General features: G+C 48.0%; 1 protein-coding gene across 2 annotated transcripts in view; it reads right to left on the bottom strand.

Annotated features, from left to right (window-relative positions):
- The window catches only part of FBLN5 (fibulin 5), a 79,773-nt gene that overhangs the window by 38,635 nt on the left and 16,779 nt on the right, over window positions 1-24,359 (bottom strand). The window contains exons 3-4 of one of the 2 annotated variants that reach the window (XM_063948578.1): window positions 17,504-17,555; window positions 10,703-10,945 (exon numbers count right to left, since the gene is read on the bottom strand). In XM_063948578.1, coding sequence (XP_063804648.1) covers window positions 10,703-10,945; window positions 17,504-17,555 — 295 coding nt within the window. The remainder of the gene's footprint in view (window positions 1-10,702; window positions 10,946-17,503; window positions 17,556-24,359) is intronic. The other variant, XM_063948579.1, reaches the window with a different exon arrangement.

The following is a 24,359-nucleotide window of genomic DNA, read 5'->3' as shown; positions in this document are numbered from 1 at the left end:
GGCCCCGCGACAATGGATCAAAATATTATTTATTTAATCTTGAAAGAAAATTACAATCAAACTTTCTTACATTGGGGTGATTCAGATCTGACCTTGCTGTGCATTTTCGCACAGCGGGCAATCAGGCACTAAATGCGCACGCGCGTCGGACAACAAAGGGCATTGCTGGTCAGCGATGCGATGGTGCGAAAAATCCGATCACACGGGCGTCCGCAAGGTGATTGACAGGAGGAGGCTGTTCGGGGGTGGTGACTGACCGTTTACTGGGAGTGTCAGGAAAAGCGCAGGCGTGTCCCAGCATTTTCAGGGAGGGTGTGTGACGTCAGCTCCGGCCCCGATCAGCCTGATCTGATCGCACAGTAGGAGTAAGTCCTGGGCTGCGCACACACTGCACACACTGGATTTTAGCAGCTCGGCGTACACATAGCATCGCACACTTGCACAGCGAATTTGCCCTCCCACTGGAGGCGGCGACTATCTGAAAAATCGCAGCTCAGCGATCAGATTTGAATGACCCCCATTGTTTCCAAAAGACAGAAACAAGGAATCAACTCAAATAAACAAAAACTTTACATTAAAAACTCTGTAGAGAAATGACTGTATTAATGTAATGTACCATTAACAGCTCAACGTACATAAACCATAGACATCAGATTCACATTAGTGTCCAGATCATAGACTGTTGATTGGTAAAATAAAAAAGTATTATAATTGCCAAGGGGCCCCCACAGGGTTTAATTCGGCACTGGGAGCACTGGTCTGTGATCAGCTGTGTTCCTTCTCATGGTAATGGCGTTCCCGGTGACAGTGACTTACTGCAGACAATATGACATTAGCTTTCACTGGTGCAATCTGTACTAGCGCAAAGCTTATTGATTGCTACAGGCTACTGAATAATTGTACTTTTGCAGCATATTATTAAATCTGCGTCCGTTGCTTCTAGTCAGTTCTGGCCCAAGGCCGCTGGGGAACATACTGCTTTGCGCAAGTTACCCCACATATAACACGGGAGCGAATCATCTCCATGTAGATAACCGCCGCCGCCTTCTCCCTGTGCTGCTGACAATGTGGAAACAGAACAGCTCATTACACCGTGTTTTCAATTAAATATCTGTGTTAAGTGGCCACATTCCTGCAATCAGACGCTGCCAGTGCATGTTGCAATAGAGGGATGGATTTCTCAAGCAACAAATATAAATTACATGTCAAAGTTTTGGTGCAAACACATTCCTTAAATACGCTGGCGTCAAACACGACGCCTCTACTCCCCTGTGATCACCCGCTCATGCAGTGCTGGGGTGTGGGGGGAAGGGGGGGGGTAGTGTCTTAGGGGTAAGAATTTAACTGCTTCCTAATGTGAAGTAATAGGCACACAGAGTGCTGCTAGGGAGCCTGGGGATTATGAATAAGCCCAGAGGGCCACTGGCCCACTCCCCACTGGAAACACGCCAAGTAGTAAGGTTGGTGGTGCACCGCAATGTAGCTTTTTTTTTTATACATACCTTTGTATTATTGTTTCTATTGCTGATAAACTGTCACCCGATGTCTTATTATGGCCTCTATATAATCATATGAAACACCTATATTGCATTGACTATCCGGAGTAACTATATATGTGGGGCCGCACCAATATTTTCTAAGGGCCCCTATGTACATGAAGCAGTCAAATCCTCACCTCCAGCTTCCTGACGCTCCCTCTCCTGATCACTGGATAGTTTTGTTATAGCAACGATCAGCAAGCGTCCAACACCGGCAGCCAATCACAGGCTTGTTTTTGATTACTATGACAGCAGTGAATGGCATGATTACTAGAGGGAGCTTCAGTAAGCCGGAGATGTACAAAATGATCCCCCCACAGCTAGGTCTAGGAGCAGCTGCTCACGTTGCCACCACAGTAGTTCCCCCCTGCACTTTGTTACCACAGTAGTTCCCCCCTGCACTTTGTTACCATAGTAGTTCCCCCTGCACTTTGCTACCACAGTAGTTCCCCCTGCACTTTATTACCACAGTAGTTCCCCCTGCACTTTGCTACCACAGTAGTTCCCCCTGCACTTTGTTACCACAGTAGTCCCCCCCCTGCACTTTACTACCACAGTAGTTCCCCCCTGCACTTTACTACCACAGTAGTTCCCCCTGCACTTTGATACCACAGTAGTCCCCCCCCCTGCACTTTGTTTCCACAGTAGTTCCCCCCCTGCACTTTGTTTCCACAGTAGTCCCCCCCCCCCTGCACTTTGTTTCCACAGTAGTTCCCACCCTGCACTTTGCTACCACAGTAGTTCCCCCCTGCACTTTGATACCACAGTAGTTCCCCCCCTGCACTTTGTTTCCACAGTAGTTCCCCCCTGCACTTTACTACCACAGTAGTTCCCCCCTACACTTTACTACCACAGTAGTTCCCCCCTACACTTTACTACCACAGTAGTTCCCCCTTACACTTTGTTACCACAGTAGTTCCCCCCTGCACTTTGTTACCACAGTAGTTCCCCCCTGCACTTTGTTACCACAGTAGTTCCCCCCTGCACTTTGTTACCACAGTAGTTCCCCTCTGCACTTTGTTACCACAGTAGTTCCCCTCTGCACTTTGTTACCACAGTAGTTCCCCTCTGCACTTTGTTACCACAGTAGTTCCCCTCTGCACTTTGTTACCACAGTAGTTCCCCCCTGCACTTTGTTACCACAGTAGTCCCCCCTGCACTTTGCTACCACAGTAGTCCCCCCTGCACTTTGTTACCACAGTAGTTCCCCCCCTGCACTTTGTTTCCACAGTAGTTCCCCCCTGCACTTTACTACCACAGTAGTTCCCCCCTACACTTTACTACCACAGTAGTTCCCCCCTACACTTTACTACCACAGTAGTTCCCCCTTACACTTTGTTACCACAGTAGTTCCCCTCTGCACTTTACTACCACAGTAGTTCCCCCCTGCACTTTGTTACCACAGTAGTTCCCCTCTGCACTTTGTTACCACAGTAGTTCCCCTCTGCACTTTGTTACCACAGTAGTCCCCCCCTGCACTTTGTTACCACAGTAGTCCCCCCCCTGCACTTTGTTACCACAGTAGTTCCCCCCTGCACTTTGTTACCACAGTAGTTCCCCCCCTGCACTTTGTTTCCACAGTAGTTCCCCCCTGCACTTTACTACCACAGTAGTTCCCCCCTACACTTTACTACCACAGTAGTTCCCCCCTACACTTTACTACCACAGTAGTTCCCCCTTACACTTTGTTACCACAGTAGTTCCCCCCTGCACTTTGTTACCACAGTAGTTCCCCCCTGCACTTTGTTACCACAGTAGTTCCCCCCTGCACTTTGTTACCACAGTAGTTCCCCTCTGCACTTTGTTACCACAGTAGTTCCCCCCCTGCACTTTGTTACCACAGTAGTTCCCCCCCTGCACTTTGTTACCACAGTAGTTCCCCCCTGCACTTTGCTACCACAGTAGTCCCCCCTGCACTTTGTTACCACAGTAGTTCCCCTCTGCACTTTGTTACCACAGTAGTTCCCCTCTGCACTTTGTTACCACAGTAGTTCCCCTCTGCACTTTGTTACCACAGTAGTTCCCCTCTGCACTTTGTTACCACAGTAGTTCCCCCCCTGCACTTTGTTTCCACAGTAGTTCCCCCCTGCACTTTACTACCACAGTAGTTCCCCCCTACACTTTACTACCACAGTAGTTCCCCCCTACACTTTACTACCACAGTAGTTCCCCCTTACACTTTGTTACCACAGTAGTTCCCCCCTGCACTTTGTTACCACAGTAGTTCCCCCCTGCACTTTGTTACCACAGTAGTTCCCCCCTGCACTTTGTTACCACAGTAGTTCCCCTCTGCACTTTGTTACCACAGTAGTTCCCCCCTGCACTTTGCTACCACAGTAGTCCCCCCTGCACTTTGTTACCCCAGTAGTTCCCCTCTGCACTTTGTTACCACAGTAGTTCCCCTCTGCACTTTGCTACCACAGTAGTTCCCCCCTGCACTTTGCTACCACAGTAGTCCCCCCTGCACTTTGTTACCACAGTAGTTCCCCTCTGCACTTTACTACCACAGTAGTTCCCCCCTGCACTTTGTTACCACAGTAGTTCCCCCCTGCACTTTGTTACCACAGTAGTTCCCCCCTGCACTTTGTTACCACAGTAGTTCCCCTCTGCACTTTGTTACCACAGTAGTTCCCCCCTGCACTTTGCTACCACAGTAGTTCCCCTCTGCACTTTGTTACCACAGTAGTTCCCCCCTGCACTTTGCTACCACAGTAGTTCCCCCCTGCACTTTGCTACCACAGTAGTCCCCCCTGCACTTTGTTACCACAGTAGTTCCCCTCTGCACTTTGTTACCCCAGTAGTTCCCCTCTGCACTTTGCTACCACAGTAGTCCCCCCTGCACTTTGCTACCACAGTAGTCCCCCCTGCACTTTGATATCACAGTAGTTCCCCCCCTGCACTTTGATACCACAGTAGTTCCCCCCCTGCACTTTGTTACCACAGTAGTTCCCCTCTGCACTTTGTTACCACAGTAGTCCCCCCTGCACTTTGCTACCACAGTAGTCCCCCCTGCACTTTGTTACCACAGTAGTCCCCCCTGCACTTTGATACCACAGTAGTTCCCCCCCTGCACTTTGATACCACAGTAGTTCCCCCAATGCACTTTGTTACCACAGTAGTTCCCCCCTGCACTTTGTTACCACAGTAGTTCCCCCCTGCACTTTGCTACCACAGTAGTTCCCCCCTACACTTTACTACCACAGTAGTTCCCCCCTACACTTTACTACCACAGTAGTTCCCCCTTACACTTTGTTACCACAGTAGTTCCCCCCCTGCACTTTGTTACCACAGTAGTTCCCCCCTGCACTTTGTTACCACAGTAGTTCCCCCCTGCACTTTGTTACCACAGTAGTTCCCCTCTGCACTTTGTTTCCACAGTAGTTCCCCCCCTGCACTTTACTACCACAGTAGTTCCCCCCTGCACTTTGATACGACAGTAGTTCCCCCCTGCACTTTGCTACCACAGTAGTCCCCCCTGCTATGTATCCCGTCCCTGACCTCCTGTGGATTGCAGCATGATGCAATTGATGGCATGAACACAACTGTTCAACGGCAAAAAAAAAAAAAAAAAAAGATTTCTAAACTTTGACCATAAGCCCAGAAAAGTATTACTCAGGATTCTGTCCCAGCACCCGGAGCTCAGTATCCAGCATTATACTGTACAACAGTTATTCTTTTATTATGTCTTTACTACCTAGAGCAGCGCATGTCACATACTTACTCTGTTGTGTGACTCCAGAATGACTATAATAAACACAAATGACTTTATTACTGCCATGTAGCAGTATTTTGCCTTATGGTTGTAGCGGCAGACTCCGAGTCTTCTCAGATCCTGGCCACAGCACCCAAATCCTGGTCCACAAACACAACAGCCGCCAGCAGTGCAAACCAAGAACCGCATTGTTCTATATAGCAGAGTAATGGGGCAGGGGCCATATCATGATGAGAGGAGGAATACCCTTTATTATCTATTGCTCGGTTATAAACCAGGGACCACGTGCCAAAGTCTGTAAACACCAAATTGTGTCACATAAAAGAATATTGCTTCCTGCGTGACCGCCTGCTGCCAGCTGGTGGAGAAGGAATAATGATCTGGAACAGGATGGGAAATGTCACTATTACAGCATCTAGAGAACTGTGGGGGTCATTCCGAGTTGTTCGCTCGTTGCCGATTTTCGCTATGCTGCGATTTGTTGCTAAATGCGCATGCGCAAGGCACGCAGGGAGCATGCGCTTAGTTATTTAACTAAAAACTTAGCAGTTTTGCTGTGGATCCTGCGGCGCTTTTCAGTCGCACTGCTGATCGGTGAATGATTGACAGGGAAGGGGCGTTTCTGGGTGGTAACTGAGTGTTTTCCGGGAGTGTGCTAAAAAACGCAGGCGTGCCAGGGAAAAACGCGTGAGTGTCTGGAGAAACGGGGGAGTGGCTGGCCGAACGCAGGGCGTGTTTGTGACGTCAAACCAGAAACTAAACGGACTGAGCTGATCGCAATCTGTGAGTAGATCTGGAGCTACTCAGAAACTACAAAGAATTATTTAGTAGCAGTTCTGCTAATCTTTCATTCGCTATTCTGCTAAGATACACTCCCAGAGGGCGGCGGCCTAGCGTGTGCAATGCTGCTAAAAGCAGCTAGCGAGCGAACAACTTGGAATGAGGGCTTGTGCGCTTACAACTTTGTGGCAGCAGTTTTGGGAAAGCCCCTCCCTGTGTCAGCGTGATAACGCCCCCATGAGCAAACTAGCGAGAGCCATCACATAACGGTCTGCTGAGTTTGGTGTGAAAAGCCCGGACTGCCCTGCACAGAGCCCCGACCTCAGCCCCATCACACGTCTTTGGGATGCATTGGAACGCAGAGTCAGGCCTTATCCCCACAATCAGCACCCGACACCACTAATGCCCTAGATGTGCGTCCCCACGGCCAGGTTCCAGAATCCAAGATGAGAGGAGGCTGCAAAGCGGGAACCAGCCGGCGCGCTATAAATAAATCTTTCAAAACTCTGTTTACACATTTCTTCGGTCACATATTTCACATTTAGCTAACTATATGCCATGGCAACAGGACGGAACCAAGGAACACAGCCGCGGTGAGCCAGAACAAGCAGCCGTGTGTCCGTCCTAAAGAACCCTGATCTCCCCTGTAACTTCTGCTGGTAACTCAGGAAACGCGTGGGACACCTAGAGAGCGCGCCGATCCAATATGTCACTATCTGCCTGCGGTTTCACTGGCGCGCCTGTGCCAGATGTGACAAAAGGAATAAGATTTAGGAGTCTGGGGTGATCTGTTCCCCGCTCTCCAGACATGAGCAGACTGTTCAGACCTCACACATATTGCAAAGTCATTTCCAGACAAAAAAAAAATAAAATCTAATTATCACGAACGATTCACTTGCGAAACTGAGATCCAAGTTTGTTTTACCTGACTTAACTTAGTGCGCACAGCTGCATGAAGTGCTCAGTGATCTGCACGCTCCGCCTATGTCTGGCAGTAGATGAGTCGCAGATTTGGGGCCTGATTCCGGGTCGGAGGCAGCTCGTTATTTTAACAAGCTGTATATGCCGTGTTTGTGTATCCCTGGCCAAAGACTGCAAAGATTCAGATTATTCTAGCTGTTTGTGTAGAATTTCCCCCATCTTCATGTAAAAAATTCATTTAATGGACCCTAGCTCATGCACAACTGAAAAATAAAAATGTACAGTGCATCCGGAAAGTATTCACAGCGCTTCACTTTTTCCACATTTTGTTATGTTACAGCCTTATTCCAAAATGGAATTTTTGTCCTCAAAGTTCTACACACAATACCCCATAATGACAACGTGAAAGAGGTTTTTTAACTAAGAAATCACATGTACATAAGTATTCACAGCCTTTGCTCAATACTTTGTTGATGCACCTTTGGCAGCAATTACAGCCTCAAGACTTTTAGAATATGATGCCACAAGCTTAACACACCTATCTTTGGCCAGTTTTGCGCATTCCTCTTTGCAGCACCTCTCAAGCTCCATCAGGTTGGATGGGAAGCGTCGGTGCACAGCCATTTTCACATCTCTCCAGAGATGTTCAATTGGATTCAAGTCTGGGCTCTGCTGGGCCACTCAAGGACATTCACAGAGTTGTCCTGAAGCCACTCCTCTAATGTCCTTGGCTGTGTGTTTAGGGTCATTGTCCTGCTGAAAGATGAACTGTCGCCCCAGTCTGAGGTCAAGAGCGCTCTGGAGCAGGTTTTCATCCAGTATGTCTCTGTACATTGCTGCATTCATCTTTCCCTCTATCCTGACTAATCTCCCAGTTCCTGCCACTGAAAAACATCCCCACAGCATGATGCTGCCACCACCATGCTTCACTGTAGGGATGGTATTGGCCTGGTGATGAGCGGTGCCTGGTTTCCTCCAAACATGACGCCTGCCATTCACACCAAAGAGTTCAATCTTTGTCTCATCAGACCAGAGAATTTTGTTTCTCATGGTCTGAGAGTCCTTCAGGTGCATTTTGGCAAACTCCAGGCGGGCTGCCATGTGCTTTTTACTAAGGAGTGGCTTCCGTCTGGCCACTCTACCATACAAGCCTGATTGGTGGATTGCTGCACAGATGGTTGTCCTTCTGGAAGGTTCTCCTCTCTCCTCAGGGGAATGCTGTAGCTCTGAAAGAGTGACCATCCAGTTCTTGGTCACCTCCCTGACTAGGGCCCTTCTCCCCCGATCGCTCAGTTTAGACGGCCGGCCAGCTCTTGGAAGAGTCCTGGTGGTTCCGAACTTCTTCCATTTACGGATGATGGAGGCCACTGTGCTCATTGGGACCTTCAAAACAGCAGATATTTTTCTGTACCCTTCCCCAGATTTGTGCTTTGAGACAATCCTGTCTTGGAGGTCTACAGACAATTCCTTTGACTTCATGCTTGGTTTGTGCTCAGACATGCACTGTCAAGTGTGGAACCGTATATAGACAGGTGTGTGCCTTTCCAAATCATGTCCAATCAACTGAATTTACAACAGGTGGACTCCAATTAAGCTGTAGGAACATCTCAAGGATGATCAGTGGCAAAAGGATGCACCTGAGCTCAATTTTGAACTTCATGGCAAAGGCTGTGAATACTTATGTACATGTGATTTCTTAGTTTTTTATTTTTAATAAATTTGCAAAAATCGAAAAAAAAAACTTTTTTCACATTGTCATTATGGGGTATTGTGTGTAGAATTTTGAATAACGCTGTAACATAACAAAATGTGGAAAAAGTGAAGCGCTGTGAATACTTTCCGGATGCACTGTAAATATAGTTCCCTTCTACAGTAATGACTATAAGCCCTATCAGACCCTGATTTAGGAGATTAACTGGAAATAAAAATAATACCATTGTAGTACCATCTCAGTTCCTTCTATTGCTCAGAGTCATTTAACACTGCCTGAGGAAGCAGTGAGGTTCCAGGAAACACTTCCTGAGGAAGCCACCAGGTGCTGGGAAACACTGCCTGAGAAAGCGGCCAGGTGCCGGGAAACACTGCCTGAGGAAGCCACCAGGTGCTGGGAAACACTGCCCGAGGAAGCGGACAGGTGCTGGGAAACACTGCCTGAGGAAGCGTCCAGGTGTCAGGAAACACTGCCTGAGGAAGCCACCAGGTGCTGGGAAACACTGCCTGAGGAAGCCACCAGGTGCCGGGAAACACTGCCTGAGGAAGCCACCAGGTGCTGGGAAACACTGCCTGAGGAAGCCACCAGGTGCTGGGAAACACTGCCTGAGAAAGCGGCCAGGTGCCGGGAAACACTGCCTGAGAAAGCGGGCAGATGTCGGGAAATACTGCATGAGGAAGCTGTCAGGTGTCGGGAAACACTGCCTGAGGAAGCGGCCAGATGCCAGGGAACAGTGCCTGAAAAAGCCACCAGGTTCCTGGAAACACTGCCTGGGGAAGTCACCAGGTGCTGGGAAATGCTGCCTGAGGAAGCCACCAGGTGCTGGGAAACACTGTCTGGGGAAGTGGCCAGGTGTTGGGGAAACACTCTCTGAGGCAGCAGCCAGGTGTCGGGAAACACTGTCTCTGCAATTGGACAGGTGCCGGGAAACACTGTCTGAGGAAACGGCCAGGCGCCGGGAAGCACCGCCTGAGGAAGCACTGCCTGAGGAAGTGCCCAGGTGCCAGGAAACACTGCCTGAGGAAGCGGCCAAGTGCCGGGAAACACTGCCTGAGGAAGAGGCCAGGTGATGGGAAACACTGCCTGAGGAAGGGACCAGGTGCCAGGAAATGCTGCCTGAGGAAGGGACCAGGTGCCGGTAAATGCTACCTGGGGAAGGGACCAGGTGTGTGGAAACGCTGCCTGAGGAAGGGACCAGGTGTGTGGAAACACTGCCTGAGGAAGGGACCAGGTGCTGGGAAACGCTGCCTGAGGAAGGCACAAGGTGCAGTGAAACGCTGCCTGAGGAAGGGACCAGGTGTAGGGAAACGCTGCCTGAGGAAGGCACCAGGTGCTGGGAAACGTTGCCTGAGGAAGGGACCAGGTGCGGTGAAACGCGTAGCAGTTTTAATTCAGAATTTCATTTTTCTTTTATGCTTTATTTTTAGGCCTGATTTTTAACTTGTGATAATGCGTTTTTAAATTATTTGTATTTTTTAATTGTTCTTCTAACCATTGTTGTCTACCACAGTGAAAATAATTTTGTTATTTTAAATTTCAATTATCCATGATAATAGTGAGTTGTATTGATGTATGATGTTTTATGATGGCATTAATCTAGCTAATGAAATCATTTAATTATTGATTATGACTTTTTGTTGGGTCACCCCCTTTATTTGGCAGTTGTAGCCCATATTTCATATTTGGCTAAGAGGGTGTAAGACCCACTATATCCTATGTACTGACACTACCTGTAACAGTCCTATTTTGCTTGGTTGTATATATGGAGAGTAGGAGACTAGTGTTACATAGCAGAAGTATCACATTGACGATCTGATCTATAAAGGGGGAATATCTGCAAACCTGACCCAAATAAAGTGCACAAATGAACACTACAATTATCTATGTAACTCTTACTAAGCTTAGCGAGATCCCTGACGGATATTCCTCTGGTTTTTCTCCCAGCTCACAACCACTGGAGGTATACGGCTTGTGATTGCACCGAATATTGACGTAGTATTGATGGAATATGGAGGATTAGTAATTAGTAACACTACTCACCAACACACTGGCTGTTCTCATCCATCTGGTACCCAAAGCGGCAGATGACGGGTCTGACCGGGGAGGGGAAGTTTGACGCAGTAAGCGGTGGAGACAGGGGTGAGGCGGCTGGGAGGAAGGGGTTTCGGAATGAGGGCCTGTACTGCGTGTTGGTCCGGGGGATGCAGAGGTAGCCGCCATTCTGGTTTACGCACATCATGTCTCCTCGGCAAGCGTCTGCGATGGTCCGACATTCATCTATGTCTACAAACAACATATAGCAGCGGATCAATGTAATGCATGATGTGTGCATCTAATTCACTACTTCTTATTCACACTTCTCAGGAGCGCTCTGACAAGATGGCAGCATGAAACTGGTAACAGACGATTGACGGCAGCAGATTGTAAGGCGTTATACTTAAAAATGGGTTTCTACTTTCTAGTTAGTGTCCCCCATGAACAGTCAGATGGGGTGGGGTGGGGTGGGGTGGGGTGGGAGGCTGGGCCCCTACCGCCGCCTTATCACTGCCACCACTTCACACTTTTGTATAGTCATCTATAGCTAATACTACTTTAGTCTTATGAGTTGTGTCTACCCAATCAGCTCCCACCGGTCACTCAGGTATCTACAACAGATTGGCTGATTCCAAAAGCGCTGTCTCCTTGTGCATGAGACGTTCTCCAAAGGAATGATTCCTTCTTTATTCAGCTGTCCCCAATTTCTCGAGTACCAGGGGAAAAATAGGAGAGTCTTATTAAACAGCTTAATAGCTAGTTCAATGAGGCAGTATTTCACCCGTCCACTCACCTAGCCAAAATATGATGCATTCACATCAAGGTATCTTTCGCAGTGTGGGTTCCAATGTCTCACTCTAGACACCTCGTCACCAGTGTATAGCAAGCCCCTTTCAGAGGATACACTCACCTGGGACCAGGAATAGTGCTTCTTTCAAAAGGTATCCGTATCTTTAGTCCCACTCGCCCTCTGCATGTATAGGCCCAGATATTAAATGGACACCAATCATCCAATCTATAGATTCTTCTGTCAGCAATCCGTTATTTCCAAACAGTAGTAAAAAAGTAGCCAATTCCTCCACAGACAAGGTATAAAACTCTCTTTTATCCAAAAAATGTCATCCAATTCTCCATAAATAAAAACAGAACAGTACATAAAAAGCTCCTCCTAGGATGTATCTATAGTCACCTTATCTCCTTCTCACCCGGAATCAGTGGCTATCAAGATGGCTTCCGTAAGATGAAAAGATGGATAGATATGCATCCGTAGAACCTCCCTTTACCATCAACGCGTCTCAGATAAGTTGTCCTTCCTGCGCACAAGGAGGCAGCGATTTTAGAATCACCCAATCTGTTGTATAAATTGTACTGAGGAGTGGAGTTCCTGGTGACAGAGCAGCCGCCTTAGGGCGCAGGTGGTTGTGTACAGTTTATTTTGTACTGTGGTTGCACAGGTATGGTGTATTGCACAGGTTCTCAGGACCCCAAACAGGTCATGTTTTCCATGTCACCTAGTGTTGCACACTAGTGTACTCATTACTCACTGACACATTTCCCAGCTCACCTAGCAGATGCACAGGTGTACTCATTACTCACATGAACATTTCCCAGGTCACCCAGCAGATGCACAGGTGTACTCATTACTCACTGACATTTCCCAGGTCACCCAGCAGGAGCACAGGTGTACTCATTACTCACTGAACATTTCCCAGGTCACCCAGCAGGTGCACAGGTGTACTCATTACTCACTGACACATTTCCCAGGTCACCCAGCAGATGCAAAGGTGTACTCATTACTCACTGACACATTTACCAGGTCACCCAGCAGATGCACAGGTGTACTCATTACTCACTGACACATTTCCCAGGTCACCCAGCAGATGCAAAGGTGTACTCATTACTCACTGACACATTTCCCAGGTCACCCAGCAGATGCACAGGTGTACTCATTACTCACTGACACATTTCCCAGGTCACCCAGCAGATGCAAAGGTGTACTCATTACTCACTGACACATTTCCCAGGTCACCCAGCAGATGCACAGGTGTACTCATTACTCACTGACACATTTCCCAGGTCACCCAGCAGGTGCACAGGTGTACTCATTACTCACTGACACATTTCCCAGGTCACCCAGCAGATGCACAGGTGCACTCATTACTCACTGACACATTTACCAGATCACCCAGCAGGTGCACAGGTGCACTCATTACTCACTGACACATTTCCCAGGTCATCCAGCAGGTGCACAGGTGTACTCATTACTCACTGACACATTTCCCAGGTCACCCAGCATGTGCACAGGTGTACTCATTACTCACCAACACATTTCCCAGGTCACCCAGCAGGTGCACAGGTGTACTCATTACTAACTGACACATTTCCCAGGTCACCCAGCAGGTGCACAGGTGTACTCATTACTCACTGACACATTTCCCAGGTCACCCAGCAGATGCACAGGTGTACTCATTACTAACTGATACATTTCCCAGGTCACCCAGCAGGAGCACAGATGTACTCATTACTCACTGACACATTTCCCAGCTCACCTAGCAGATGCACAGGTGTACTCATTACTCACATGAACATTTCCCAGGTCACCCAGCAGATGCACAGGTGTACTCATTACTCACTGACACATTTCCCAGGTCACCCAGCAGGAGCACAGGTGTACTCATTACTCACTGAACATTTCCCAGGTCACCCAGCAGGTGCACAGGTGTACTCATTACTCACTGACACATTTCCCAGGTCACCCAGCAGATGCAAAGGTGTACTCATTACTCACTGACACATTTACCAGGTCACCCAGCAGATGCACAGGTGTACTCATTACTCACTGACACATTTCCCAGGTCACCCAGCAGATGCAAAGGTGTACTCATTACTCACTGACACATTTCCCAGGTCACCCAGCAGATGCACAGGTGTACTCATTACTCACTGACACATTTCCCAGGTCACCCAGCAGATGCAAAGGTGTACTCATTACTCACTGACACATTTCCCAGGTCACCCAGCAGATGCACAGGTGTACTCATTACTCACTGACACATTTCCCAGGTCACCCAGCAGGTGCACAGGTGTACTCATTACTCACTGACACATTTCCCAGGTCACCCAGCAGATGCACAGGTGCACTCATTACTCACTGACACATTTACCAGATCACCCAGCAGGTGCACAGGTGCACTCATTACTCACTGACACATTTCCCAGGTCATCCAGCAGGTGCACAGGTGTACTCATTACTCACTGGCACATTTCCCAGGTCACCCAGCAGGTGCACAGGTGTACTCATTACTCACTGGCACATTTCCCAGGTCACCCAGCAGGTGCACAGGTGCACTCATTACTCACTGACACATTTCCCAGGTCATCCAGCAGGTGCACAGGTGTACTCATTACTCACTGACACATTTCCCAGGTCACCCAGCATGTGCACAGGTGTACTCATTACTCACCAACACATTTCCCAGGTCACCCAGCAGGTGCACAGGTGTACTCATTACTAACTGACACATTTCCCAGGTCACCCAGCAGGTGCACAGGTGTACTCATTACTCACTGACACATTTCCCAGGTCACCCAGCAGATGCACAGGTGTACTCATTACTAACTGATACATTTCCCAGGTCACCCAGCAGGAGCACAGATGTACTCATTACTCACTGACACATTTCCCAGGTCACCCAGCAGATGCACAGGTGTACTCATTACTAACTGACACATTTCCCAGGTCACCCAGCAGGTGCACAGGTGTACTCATTACTCACTGACACATTTCCCAGGTCACCCAGCAGGTGCACAGATGTACTCATTACTCACTGACATTTCCCAGGTCACCCAGCAGGTGCACAGGTGTACTCATTACTCACTGACACGTTTCCCAGGTCACCCAGCAGGTGCACAGGTGTACTCATTACTCACTGACACATTTCCCAGGTCACCCAGCAGATGCACAGGTGTACTCATTACTCACTGACACAATTCCCAGGTCACCCAGCAGCAGGTGCACAGGTGTACTCATTACTCACTGACACATTTCCCAGGTCACCCAGCAGCAGGTGCACAGGTGTACTCATTACTCACTGACATTTCCCAGGTCACCCAGCAGGTGCACAGGTGTACTCATTACTCACTGACATTTCCCAGGTCACCCAGCAGGTGCACAGGTGTACTCATTACTCACTGACACATTTCCCAGGTCACCCAGCAGGTGCACAGGTGTACTCATTACTCACTGACACATTTTAAAAGATCCACAGGTAAAGCTAATTATTTCACTTGTGATTCCTTGAGGAGATCTGGAAAACATGAACTGTTTGGGGTCCTGGCTACCAGGTTTGAGAATCTATAGTGTATTGGAAAACGTTACTAACTAGCGATGGTTGGGTTATGGAGCTGGATAATCAGAGTTATCGTTCTGGAGTGGTCTGGCAATGTCTTCCGTCATTAATTCCTGAAATGTCACACTGTCATCAGACAAATGGGACAATTGATCCTCTTGAATATACGCTATTAAGGTCACTGAATTTGGTGTGGCTGATAAGCCTGGAGGCGGGGATGCTATAGAGACCTGTGTGCACTGATTGCATCACTGGGATATTTGCAGAAACCAGTAGAGCAGATATGTCATGTTCACACGTCCACTTCACAAGTCCTCAGCACTTCACACTGTACTTGATCATCTCTTGCACTGTAGGTGCAGGCGGCATCTAGTGAGAGGTATGTGGGGGTTTTAGATTTTTTGAGAAGAAGAAATTTTGGTTGTAAGCAAAAATGGGGGTGAAGTACAGACCGAAGCGTACACTGTGATCAATGGTTATTACAAGGTCTGAGAACATATTATAATCCTGTCCTGCTCTCCAATGGGTTATAGCCCGGACCTTAGTGGTGGGAAGGGGGCTCCATGATCATAGAAACACAGAATGTGATGGCAGATAAGAACCACTTAGCCCATCTAGTGTGCCCTAAACACATGTACTGTACACACTTACACACTAGGGTTATTTTTTATTGGGAACCAATTAACCTACCAGTATATCTTATCATTGTGGGAGGAAACCAGAGTACCCTGCGGAAACCCACGCAAGCACGGAGAGAATATACAAACTCCACACAATTGGACCCATGACCTCAGTGCTGTAATCATTATACTGTCCATACAATATATAGGCTCCACTCTATAGACCAGTGTTTCTCAAACTCAGCCCTCATGGAATCCTAACAGTGCATGATTTCAAGGTATCCTCAGGAATAATTAGTACCACTGTAGATTTAGTGTGCTCCAGGTAGATGATCTGGGAAACATGTACTACAGGGTTCCATGAGGACCGGGTGTGAGATACACTGCTAGAAACAAAGCAAACTCTCTCTAAGTGGCAGATGTAGTAAGCCTTGCAGAGAGATAAAGTACCAGGCAATCAGCTCCTGTCATGTCACAGACTGTGCGGCAGATTTAACAACAAGTGATATTCATGTTATCACTCGTTACATACAGTATCATACCTCCCAACTTTTGGAAGCTTCATGTCCGGACTCCAGGTGCGGCAAAGCCACGCAACGCTGAAAAGGGGGTGTGGTCTATTGGAAAGGGGCGTGGCTTCATGTGCATGACGTGATCGCGAGCCACGCCTCCAATTTTCGGCACAGTGGGGACACGGCCTGCGCTCTGTAACCCTCTGGCTCACTGGAATAGACGCACAACAGAGCAGCGAGTGATAGGGAGCCTCCCAACTGCCTCCCCCTCCCCCCACGTGGGATACTGCGGCCCGTGGGAGGGACAGCGGGACTGTCCCATGAAAATCGGGACAGTTGGGAAGTATGCAGTATGCTAAATTGTGCTCTAGCCAATCAGCTCCTAACTGACAGTAATGAGCTGATTGGCTGGAGCTCCACTCATCACTCGTGACAAGTGATAACTAGAATATCACTCGTTAAATCTGCTTCTGTGTTTGAAAAACAACAGTTAAGATCTAGTTGGTTGGTAGTTTATCTCTCTCCAATGCTTAGTACATCTGCAACTTATGAGTAGGGATAAATGCTTTACACTGGGTGTAAAGAGACAGGAGAATAAATTAATCTGGCCGCTTCAATTTGGGACAACAGCTGGTGGAAATAAAGGCCCAATTGTATTAAGCCTTAAAAAGTGATAGAATGGAGACTGATAAAGAGAGATAAAGTACTAGTGGATCGGCTTCCTAGCTGCCATCTTACAGGCTGTGTAGGAAACATGACAGTTAGGAGCTGATTGGCCGGTACTTTATCTCTTTTATCCGTCTCCTCCACTCTATGACTTTTTAAGGCTTAATACATTTGGACCGAAGTACTTTAACGTATCGAGTCTGAGTGACAAAAGGAGCACAAATCTCACCAGTAAATCACGCTTAGATTTTCACAAATTAAAACACACAATGACAAATCTTTTTAGGTTTCTCACTTCTGCTGTAGCCTAGCTGGCAACCCCACTGAAATGAATGGGAAAGCTGCATGGGCCATGTTTCTGGAGCACACACGAACAGCAACTACACCGCCTATTGAATGCTGCACAAACACAACTTTTCTGTGTGTTTTCACATGCGGTCTGCGCCTGCATTATATTATATGACCAGTGGGTAATTGGCCCAACAAATTCTTAAATAAGTGAAAGTCTTGTTTTTGGGTTGCTGGTGCGGTTGTCACTAGAGGAAGCGACACATTCCGACGTGGTGTTTGGCTGCCAGGTGAGGTCAGTAAAAACGTGACGCCCTAATGACAGCAGTAACCCCTCGCTTCCAGCTACTCCCTGGTAAAACTGCGTCTTACCTAAACACTCCCCGGAAGCTCGGTCCATCTGGAAGCCGTTGGTACACTGCTGCTGGTGTGTAATAAAAACACAAAGATAAAAATAAGAATTTACTTACCGATAATTCTATTTCTCGTAGTCCGTAGTGGATGCTGGGAACTCCGTAAGGACCATGGGGAATAGCGGCTCCGCAGGAGACAGGGCACATCTAAAGAAAGCTTTAGGATCACCTGGTGTGCACTGGCTCCTCCCCCTATGACCCTCCTCCAAGCCTCAGGATACTGTGCCCGGACGAGCGTACACAATAAGGAAGGATTTTGAATCCCGGGTAAGACTCATACCAGCCACACCAATCACACTGTACAACTTGTGATCTGAACCCAGTTAACAGCATGATAACAGAAGGAGCCTCTGAAAAGATGGCTCAATACAACAATAACCCGAATTTTTTGGTAACAATAATTATGTACCAGTATTGCAGACAATCCGCACTTGGGATGGGCGCCCAGCATCCACTACGGACTACGAGAAATAGAATTATCGGTAAGTAAATTCTTATTTTCTCTGACGTCCTAGTGGATGCTGGGAACTCCGTAAGGACCATGGGGATTATACCAAAGCTCCCAAACGGGCGGGAGAGTGCGGATGACTCCTCAGCACCCAATGAGAGAACTCCCGATCCTCCTCAGCCAGGGTATCAAATTTGTAGAATTTTACAAACGTATTTGCTCCTGACCAAGTAACTGCTCAGCAAAGTTGTAAAGCCGAGTCCCCTCGGGCAGCTGCCCAAGATGAGCCCACCTTCCTTGTGGAGTGGGCATTTACAGATTTTTGGCTGTGGCAGGCCTGCCACAGAATGTGCAAGCTGAATTGTACTACAAATCCAACGAGCAATAGTCTGCTTAGAAGCAGGAGCACCCAGCTAGTTGGGTGCATAGAGGATAAACAGCGAGTCAGATTTCCTGACTCCAGTCGTCCTGGAAACATATATTTTTTGGGTCCTGACAACGTCTAGCAACTTGGAGTCCTCCAAGTCCCTAGTAGCCGCAGGCACCACAATAGGTTTGGTTCAGGTGAACGCTGAAACCACCTTAGGGAGAAACTAGGACGAGTCCTCAATTCCGCCCTGTCCGAATGGAAAATCAGATAAGGGCTTTTACAGGATAAAGCCACCAATTCTGACACGCGCCTGGCCCAGGCCAGAGCCAACAGCATGACCACTTTTTCTGTGAGATATTTTAACTCCACAGATTTAAGTGGGTCAAACCAATGTGACTTTTGGAACCCAAAAACCACCTGGAGATCCCAAAAGTGCCACTGAAGGCACAAAAGGAGGCTGTATATGCAGTACCCCTTTAACAAATGTCTGAACTTCAGGGACTGAAGCTAGTTCTTTTTTGGAAGAAAATTGACAGAGCCGAAATTTGAACCTTAATGGACCCCAATTTCAGGCCCATAGATACTCCTGTTTGCAGGAAATGTAGGAATCGACCCAGTTGAATTTCCTCCGTCGAGCCTTACTGGCCTCGCACCACGCAACATATTTTCGCCAAATGCGGTGATAATGTTTTGCGGTTACATCCTTCCTGGCTTTGATCAGGATAGGGATGACTTCATCCGGAATGCCTTTTTCCTTCAGGATCCGGCGTTTAACCGCTATGCCGTCAACGCAGCCGCGGTAAGTCTTGGAACAGATAAGGTCCTTGCTGGAGCAGGTCCCTTCTTAGAGGTAGAGGCTACGGATCCTCCGTGAGCATCTCTTGAAGTTCCGGTTACCAATCCCTTTTTGGCCAATCCGGAGCCACTAATATAGTGCTTACTCCTCTCCATCTTATCAATCTCAGTACCTTGGGTATGAGAGGCAGAGGAGGGAACCCATACACTGATTGGTACACCCACGGTGTTACCAGAGCATCTACAGCTATTGCCTGAGGGTCCCTTGACGTGGCGCAATACCTGTCGAGTTTTTCCCAACGGTTTATAATCATGTGGAAGACTTCTGGGTGAAGTCCTTACTCTCCCGGGTGGAGGTCGTGCTGAGGAAAACTGCTTCCCAGTTGTCCACTCCCGGAATGAAAACTGCTGACAGTACTATCACATGGTTTTTCGCCCCGCGAAGAATCCTTGCAGCTTCTGCCATTGCCCTCCTGCTTCTTGTGGCACCCTGTCTGTTTACGTGGGTGACTGCCGTAATGTTGTCTGACTGGATCAACACCGGCTGACCTTGAAGCAGAGGTCTTGCTAAGCTTAGAGCATTGTAAATGGCCCTTAGCTTCAGGACATTTATGTGAAGTGATGTCTCCAGGCTTGACCATAAGCCCTGGATATTCCTTCCCTGTGTGACTGCTCCCCAGCCTCGCAGGCTGGCATCCGTGGCCACCAGGACCCAGTCCCGAATGCCGAATCTGCGGCCCTCTAGAAGATGAGCACTCTGCAACCACCACAGGAGGGATACCCTTGTCCCTGGTGACAGGGTTATCCGCTGAAGCATCTGAAGATGCGACCCGGACCATTTGTCCAGTAGGTTCCACTGGAAAGTCTTGCGTGGAATCTGCCGAATGGGATTGCTTCGTAGGAAGCCACCATTTTTACCCAGAACCCTTGTGCATTGATGCACTGAGACTTGGTTCGGTTTTAGGAGGTTCCTGACTAGCTCGGATAACTCCCTGGCTTTCTCCTCCGGGAGAAACACCTTCTTTCTGGACTGTGTCCAGGATCATCCCTAGGAACAGAAGACAAGTCGTCGGAACCAGCTGCGATTTTGGAATATTGAGAATCCAATCGTGCTGCCGCAACACTACCTGAGATAGTGCTACACCGATCTCCAACTGTTCCCTGGATCTCACCCTTATCAGGGAATCGTCCAAGTAAGGGATAACTAAAATTCCCTTCCTTCGAAGGAATATCATCATTACGGTCATTACTTCAGTAAAGACCCGGGGTGCCGTGGACCATCCCTACGGCAGCGTCTGAACTGATAGTGACAGTTCTGTACCATAACCTGAGATACCCTTGGTGAGAAGGGTAAATTTTGACATGAAGGTAAGCATTCTTGATGTCCCGAGACATCATGTAGTCCCCTTCTTCCAGGTTTGCAATCACTGCTCTGAGTGACTCAATTTTGAATTTGAACCTCTGTATGTAAGTGTTCAAAGATTTTAGATTTTAGATTTTAAAATCGGTCTCACCGAGCCGTCTGGCTTCGGTACCACAATAGTGTGGAATAATACCCCGTTCCCTGTTGCAGGAGGGGTACCTTAATTATCACCTGCTGGGAATACAGCTTGTGAATGACTTCCAAAACTGCCTCCCTGTCAGCGGGAGACTTCGGTAAAACAGACTTTTGGAAACGGCGAGGGGAATACGTCTCGAATTCCAATTTGTACCCCTGAAATATTACCTGAAGGATCCAGGGGTCTACTTGAGAGTGAGCCCACTGCGCACTGAAATTCATTGAGAACGGGCCCCCACCGTGCCTGAACTTGTAAAGCCCTAGCGTCATACTGAGAGCTTGGCAGAGGCGGAAAAGGGTTTCTGTTCCTGGGAACTGGCTGATCTCTGCAGCCATTTTCCTCTCCCTCTGTCACGAGCAGAAAAGAGGAACCCTTTTGTCCGCTTGCCAACCAGGACTGCGCCTGATAATACGGCGTCTTATTTTGAGAGGCGACCTGGGGTACATCCCCTTTTTTTAAGGCAATACTTCCAAATGCCGTTTGGAATCCGCATCACCTGACCACTTTACTGGTATAATTGGACAACGCACTTATACTTGATGCCAGTCGGCAAATATTCCGCTGTGCATCATGCATATATAGAAATGCATCTTTTGATTGCTCTATAGACAATAATATACTGTCCTTATCTAGGATATCAAATTTCCAGTCAGGGAATCCGACCACGCCAACCCAGCACTGCACCTCCAGGCTGAGGCGATTGCTGGTCGCAGTATAACACCAGTATGTGTGTAAATACATTTTAGGATACCCTCCTGCTTTCTATCAGCAGGATCCCTAAGGGCGGCCATCTCAAGAGAGGGTAGAGCCCTTGTTCTTACAAGCGTGTGAGCGCCTTATCCCTCCTAGGGGGTGTTTCCCAACGCACCCTAACCTCTGGCGGGAAAAGGTATACTGCCAATAACTTTTTAGAAATTATCAATTGTTATCGGGGGGAAACCCACGCATCATCACACACCTCATTTTATTTCTCAGATTCAGGAAAACTACAGGAAGTTTTTCCTCACCAAACATAATACCCCTTTTTTTTGGTGGTATTTATATTATCAGAAGAGTGTAAACTTTTTCCATTGCCTCAATCATGCAATGTGTGGCCCTATTGGAAATCACGGTTGTCTCTTCACCGTCGACACAGGAGTCAGTATCCGTGTCGGCGTCTGTATCTGAGGTAACGGGCGCTTTAGAGCCCCTGTATGAGACGTCTGGACATGCACAAGCTGAGTAGCCGGCTGTCTCATGTCAACCACTGTCTTTTATACAAAGCTGACACTGTCACGCAATTTCAACAGTACATCCACTCAGGTGTCGACCCCCCAGGGGGTGACAACACTATTACAGACACTCTACTCCGTCTCCTCATCATTTTTCTCCTCATACATGTCGACACAAACGTACCGACACACAGCACACACACAGGGAATGCTCTGATAGAGGACAGGACCCCACTAGCCCTTTGGGGAGACAGAGGGAGAGTTTGCCAGCACACACCAGAGCGCTATATATATACAGGGATAACCTTATATACGGTAAGTGTTTTTCCCTTTATAGCTGCTGTATTGTTTATACTGCGCCTAATTTGTGCCCCCCTCTCTTTTTTAACCCCTTTCTGTAGTATAGTGACTGCAGGGGAGAGCCAGGGAGCTTCCCTCCAACTGAGCTGTGAGGGAAAATGGCGCCAGTGTGCTGAGGAGATAGGCTCCGCCCCTTTCTCGGCGTCCTTATCATCCGTTTTCTTGTATGTTTTGGCAGGGGTTAAATGCATCCATATAGCCCAGGAGTTATATGTGATGCATTTATTTTAGCCATAAAAGGTTTTCTATCGATTTATTGCGTCTCAGGGCGCTGCCCCCCCAGCGCCCTGCACCCTCAGTGACCGGAGTGTGAAGTGTGCTGAGAGCAATGGCGCACAGCTGCGGTGCTGTGCGCCTACCTTTATCTGAAGACAGGAAAGTCTTCTGCCGCCGATTTTCCCGGACCTCTTCGCTCTTCTGGCTCTGTAAGGGGGCCGGCGGCGCGGCTCCGGTGACCCATCCAGGCTGAACCTGTGATTGTCCCTCTGGAGCTAATGTCCAGTAGCCTAAGAAGCCCAATCCACTCTGCACGCAGGTGAGTTCGCTTCTTCTCCCCTTAGTCCCTCGATGCAGTGAGCCTGTTGCCAGCAGGTCTCACTGAAAATAATAAACCTAAACTAAAACTTTCACAAAGAGCTCAGGAGAGCCCCTAGTGTGCACCCTTCTCGTCGGGCACAGAAAATCTAACTGAGGCTTGGAGGAGGGTCATAGGGGGAGGAGCCAGTGCACACCAGGTGATCCTAAAGCTTTCTTTAGATGTGCCCTGTCTCCTGCGGAGCCGCTATTCCCCATGGTCCTTACGGAGTTCCCAGCATCCACTAGGACGTCAGAGAAACAACACAATAAAACCAGTGCTATACGTAGGGGGCGTCACAACGCAATGTAAAATATCATCAAACATTTGTTACTAGTTTCTAATCGACCACAGATGCTGAAGTGCAGAGAACAGAGGCTGATGGTGAATCTGCCTCCGCCCTCTAATGTGCATTAAGTGCCATTGTCATTAGGGGTGGACGGACAACATAGCAGAGGTGGCAGACAGATACAAAAATCAAATAAAAAAATAATAATGTTAAAATAGTAATAATTTCCAGAAAAACGATAAAACTTCTGGACAGCAGATTATAGAGCACTGCGGTGTCAGATTGCCTCTGAGGGAACATGGGGTGCAGTCGGCCAAAAAGCATCTCACGCTGCTGCAGCTGTGATCGTTGGCCCCGTACACACAGGTTTGGGAATTGACATTGGATACACGTTTCTCAGATTATCACAATACCAAAATCTGTATTTTCCAAGCAGAAAAGCAGAAAGCAGATGAAGCCGGACGTTTCCCATAGAGGCAGAAAATGACAAAGGATTTGGGTAGAACGGGTTATTTAGTACCGAAAAATTAAGTTTACATAACAAAGAAAATGATTATTATTATTATTATTATTATTATTATTTTTATATATCATTTTGGGTACTCAAGCAACTTGTTCACAATTACATATGTGATTTACCATGTCAGAGAAAGAGGGGTGGAGTGATACAGCTGTGTGTGATTTGCCCTGTCACAGAAAGAGGGGCGGAGTGATACAGCTCTGTGTGATCGGTTGTGAAGTGCGTGGTGGAGTGATACAGCTCTGTGTGATTTACTCCGTCAGAGAAAGTGGGCGGAGTGATACCGTAAGAGATGCAATGCATTGAGGATAAATAAAGAGAGGCAGAGCACTAATACATAAAGAGAGGCAGAGCACTGATACATAAAGAGAGGCAGAGCACTAATACATAAAGAGAGGCAGAGCACTGATACATAAAGAGAGGCAGAGCACTGATACATAAAGAGAGGCAGAGCACCGATACATAAAGAGAGGCAGAGCACCAATGCATAAAGAGACGCAGAGCACCGATGCATAAAGAGACGCAGAGCACGGATACATAAAGAGACGCAGAGCACGGATACATAAAGAGACGCAGAGCACGGATACATAAAGAGACGCAGAGCACGGATATATAAAGAGAGGCAGAGCACTGATACATAAAGCGAGGCAGTGTACTGATACATAAAGAGACGCAGAGCACAGATACAT

Source organism: Pseudophryne corroboree, chromosome 12 (assembly GCF_028390025.1).
Source record: "Pseudophryne corroboree isolate aPseCor3 chromosome 12, aPseCor3.hap2, whole genome shotgun sequence".
Taxonomy (NCBI): Eukaryota; Metazoa; Chordata; class Amphibia; order Anura; family Myobatrachidae; genus Pseudophryne; species Pseudophryne corroboree.
The sequence above is the reverse complement of the archived record's forward strand: the minus strand, read 5'-3'. Positions and strand labels throughout refer to the sequence as shown.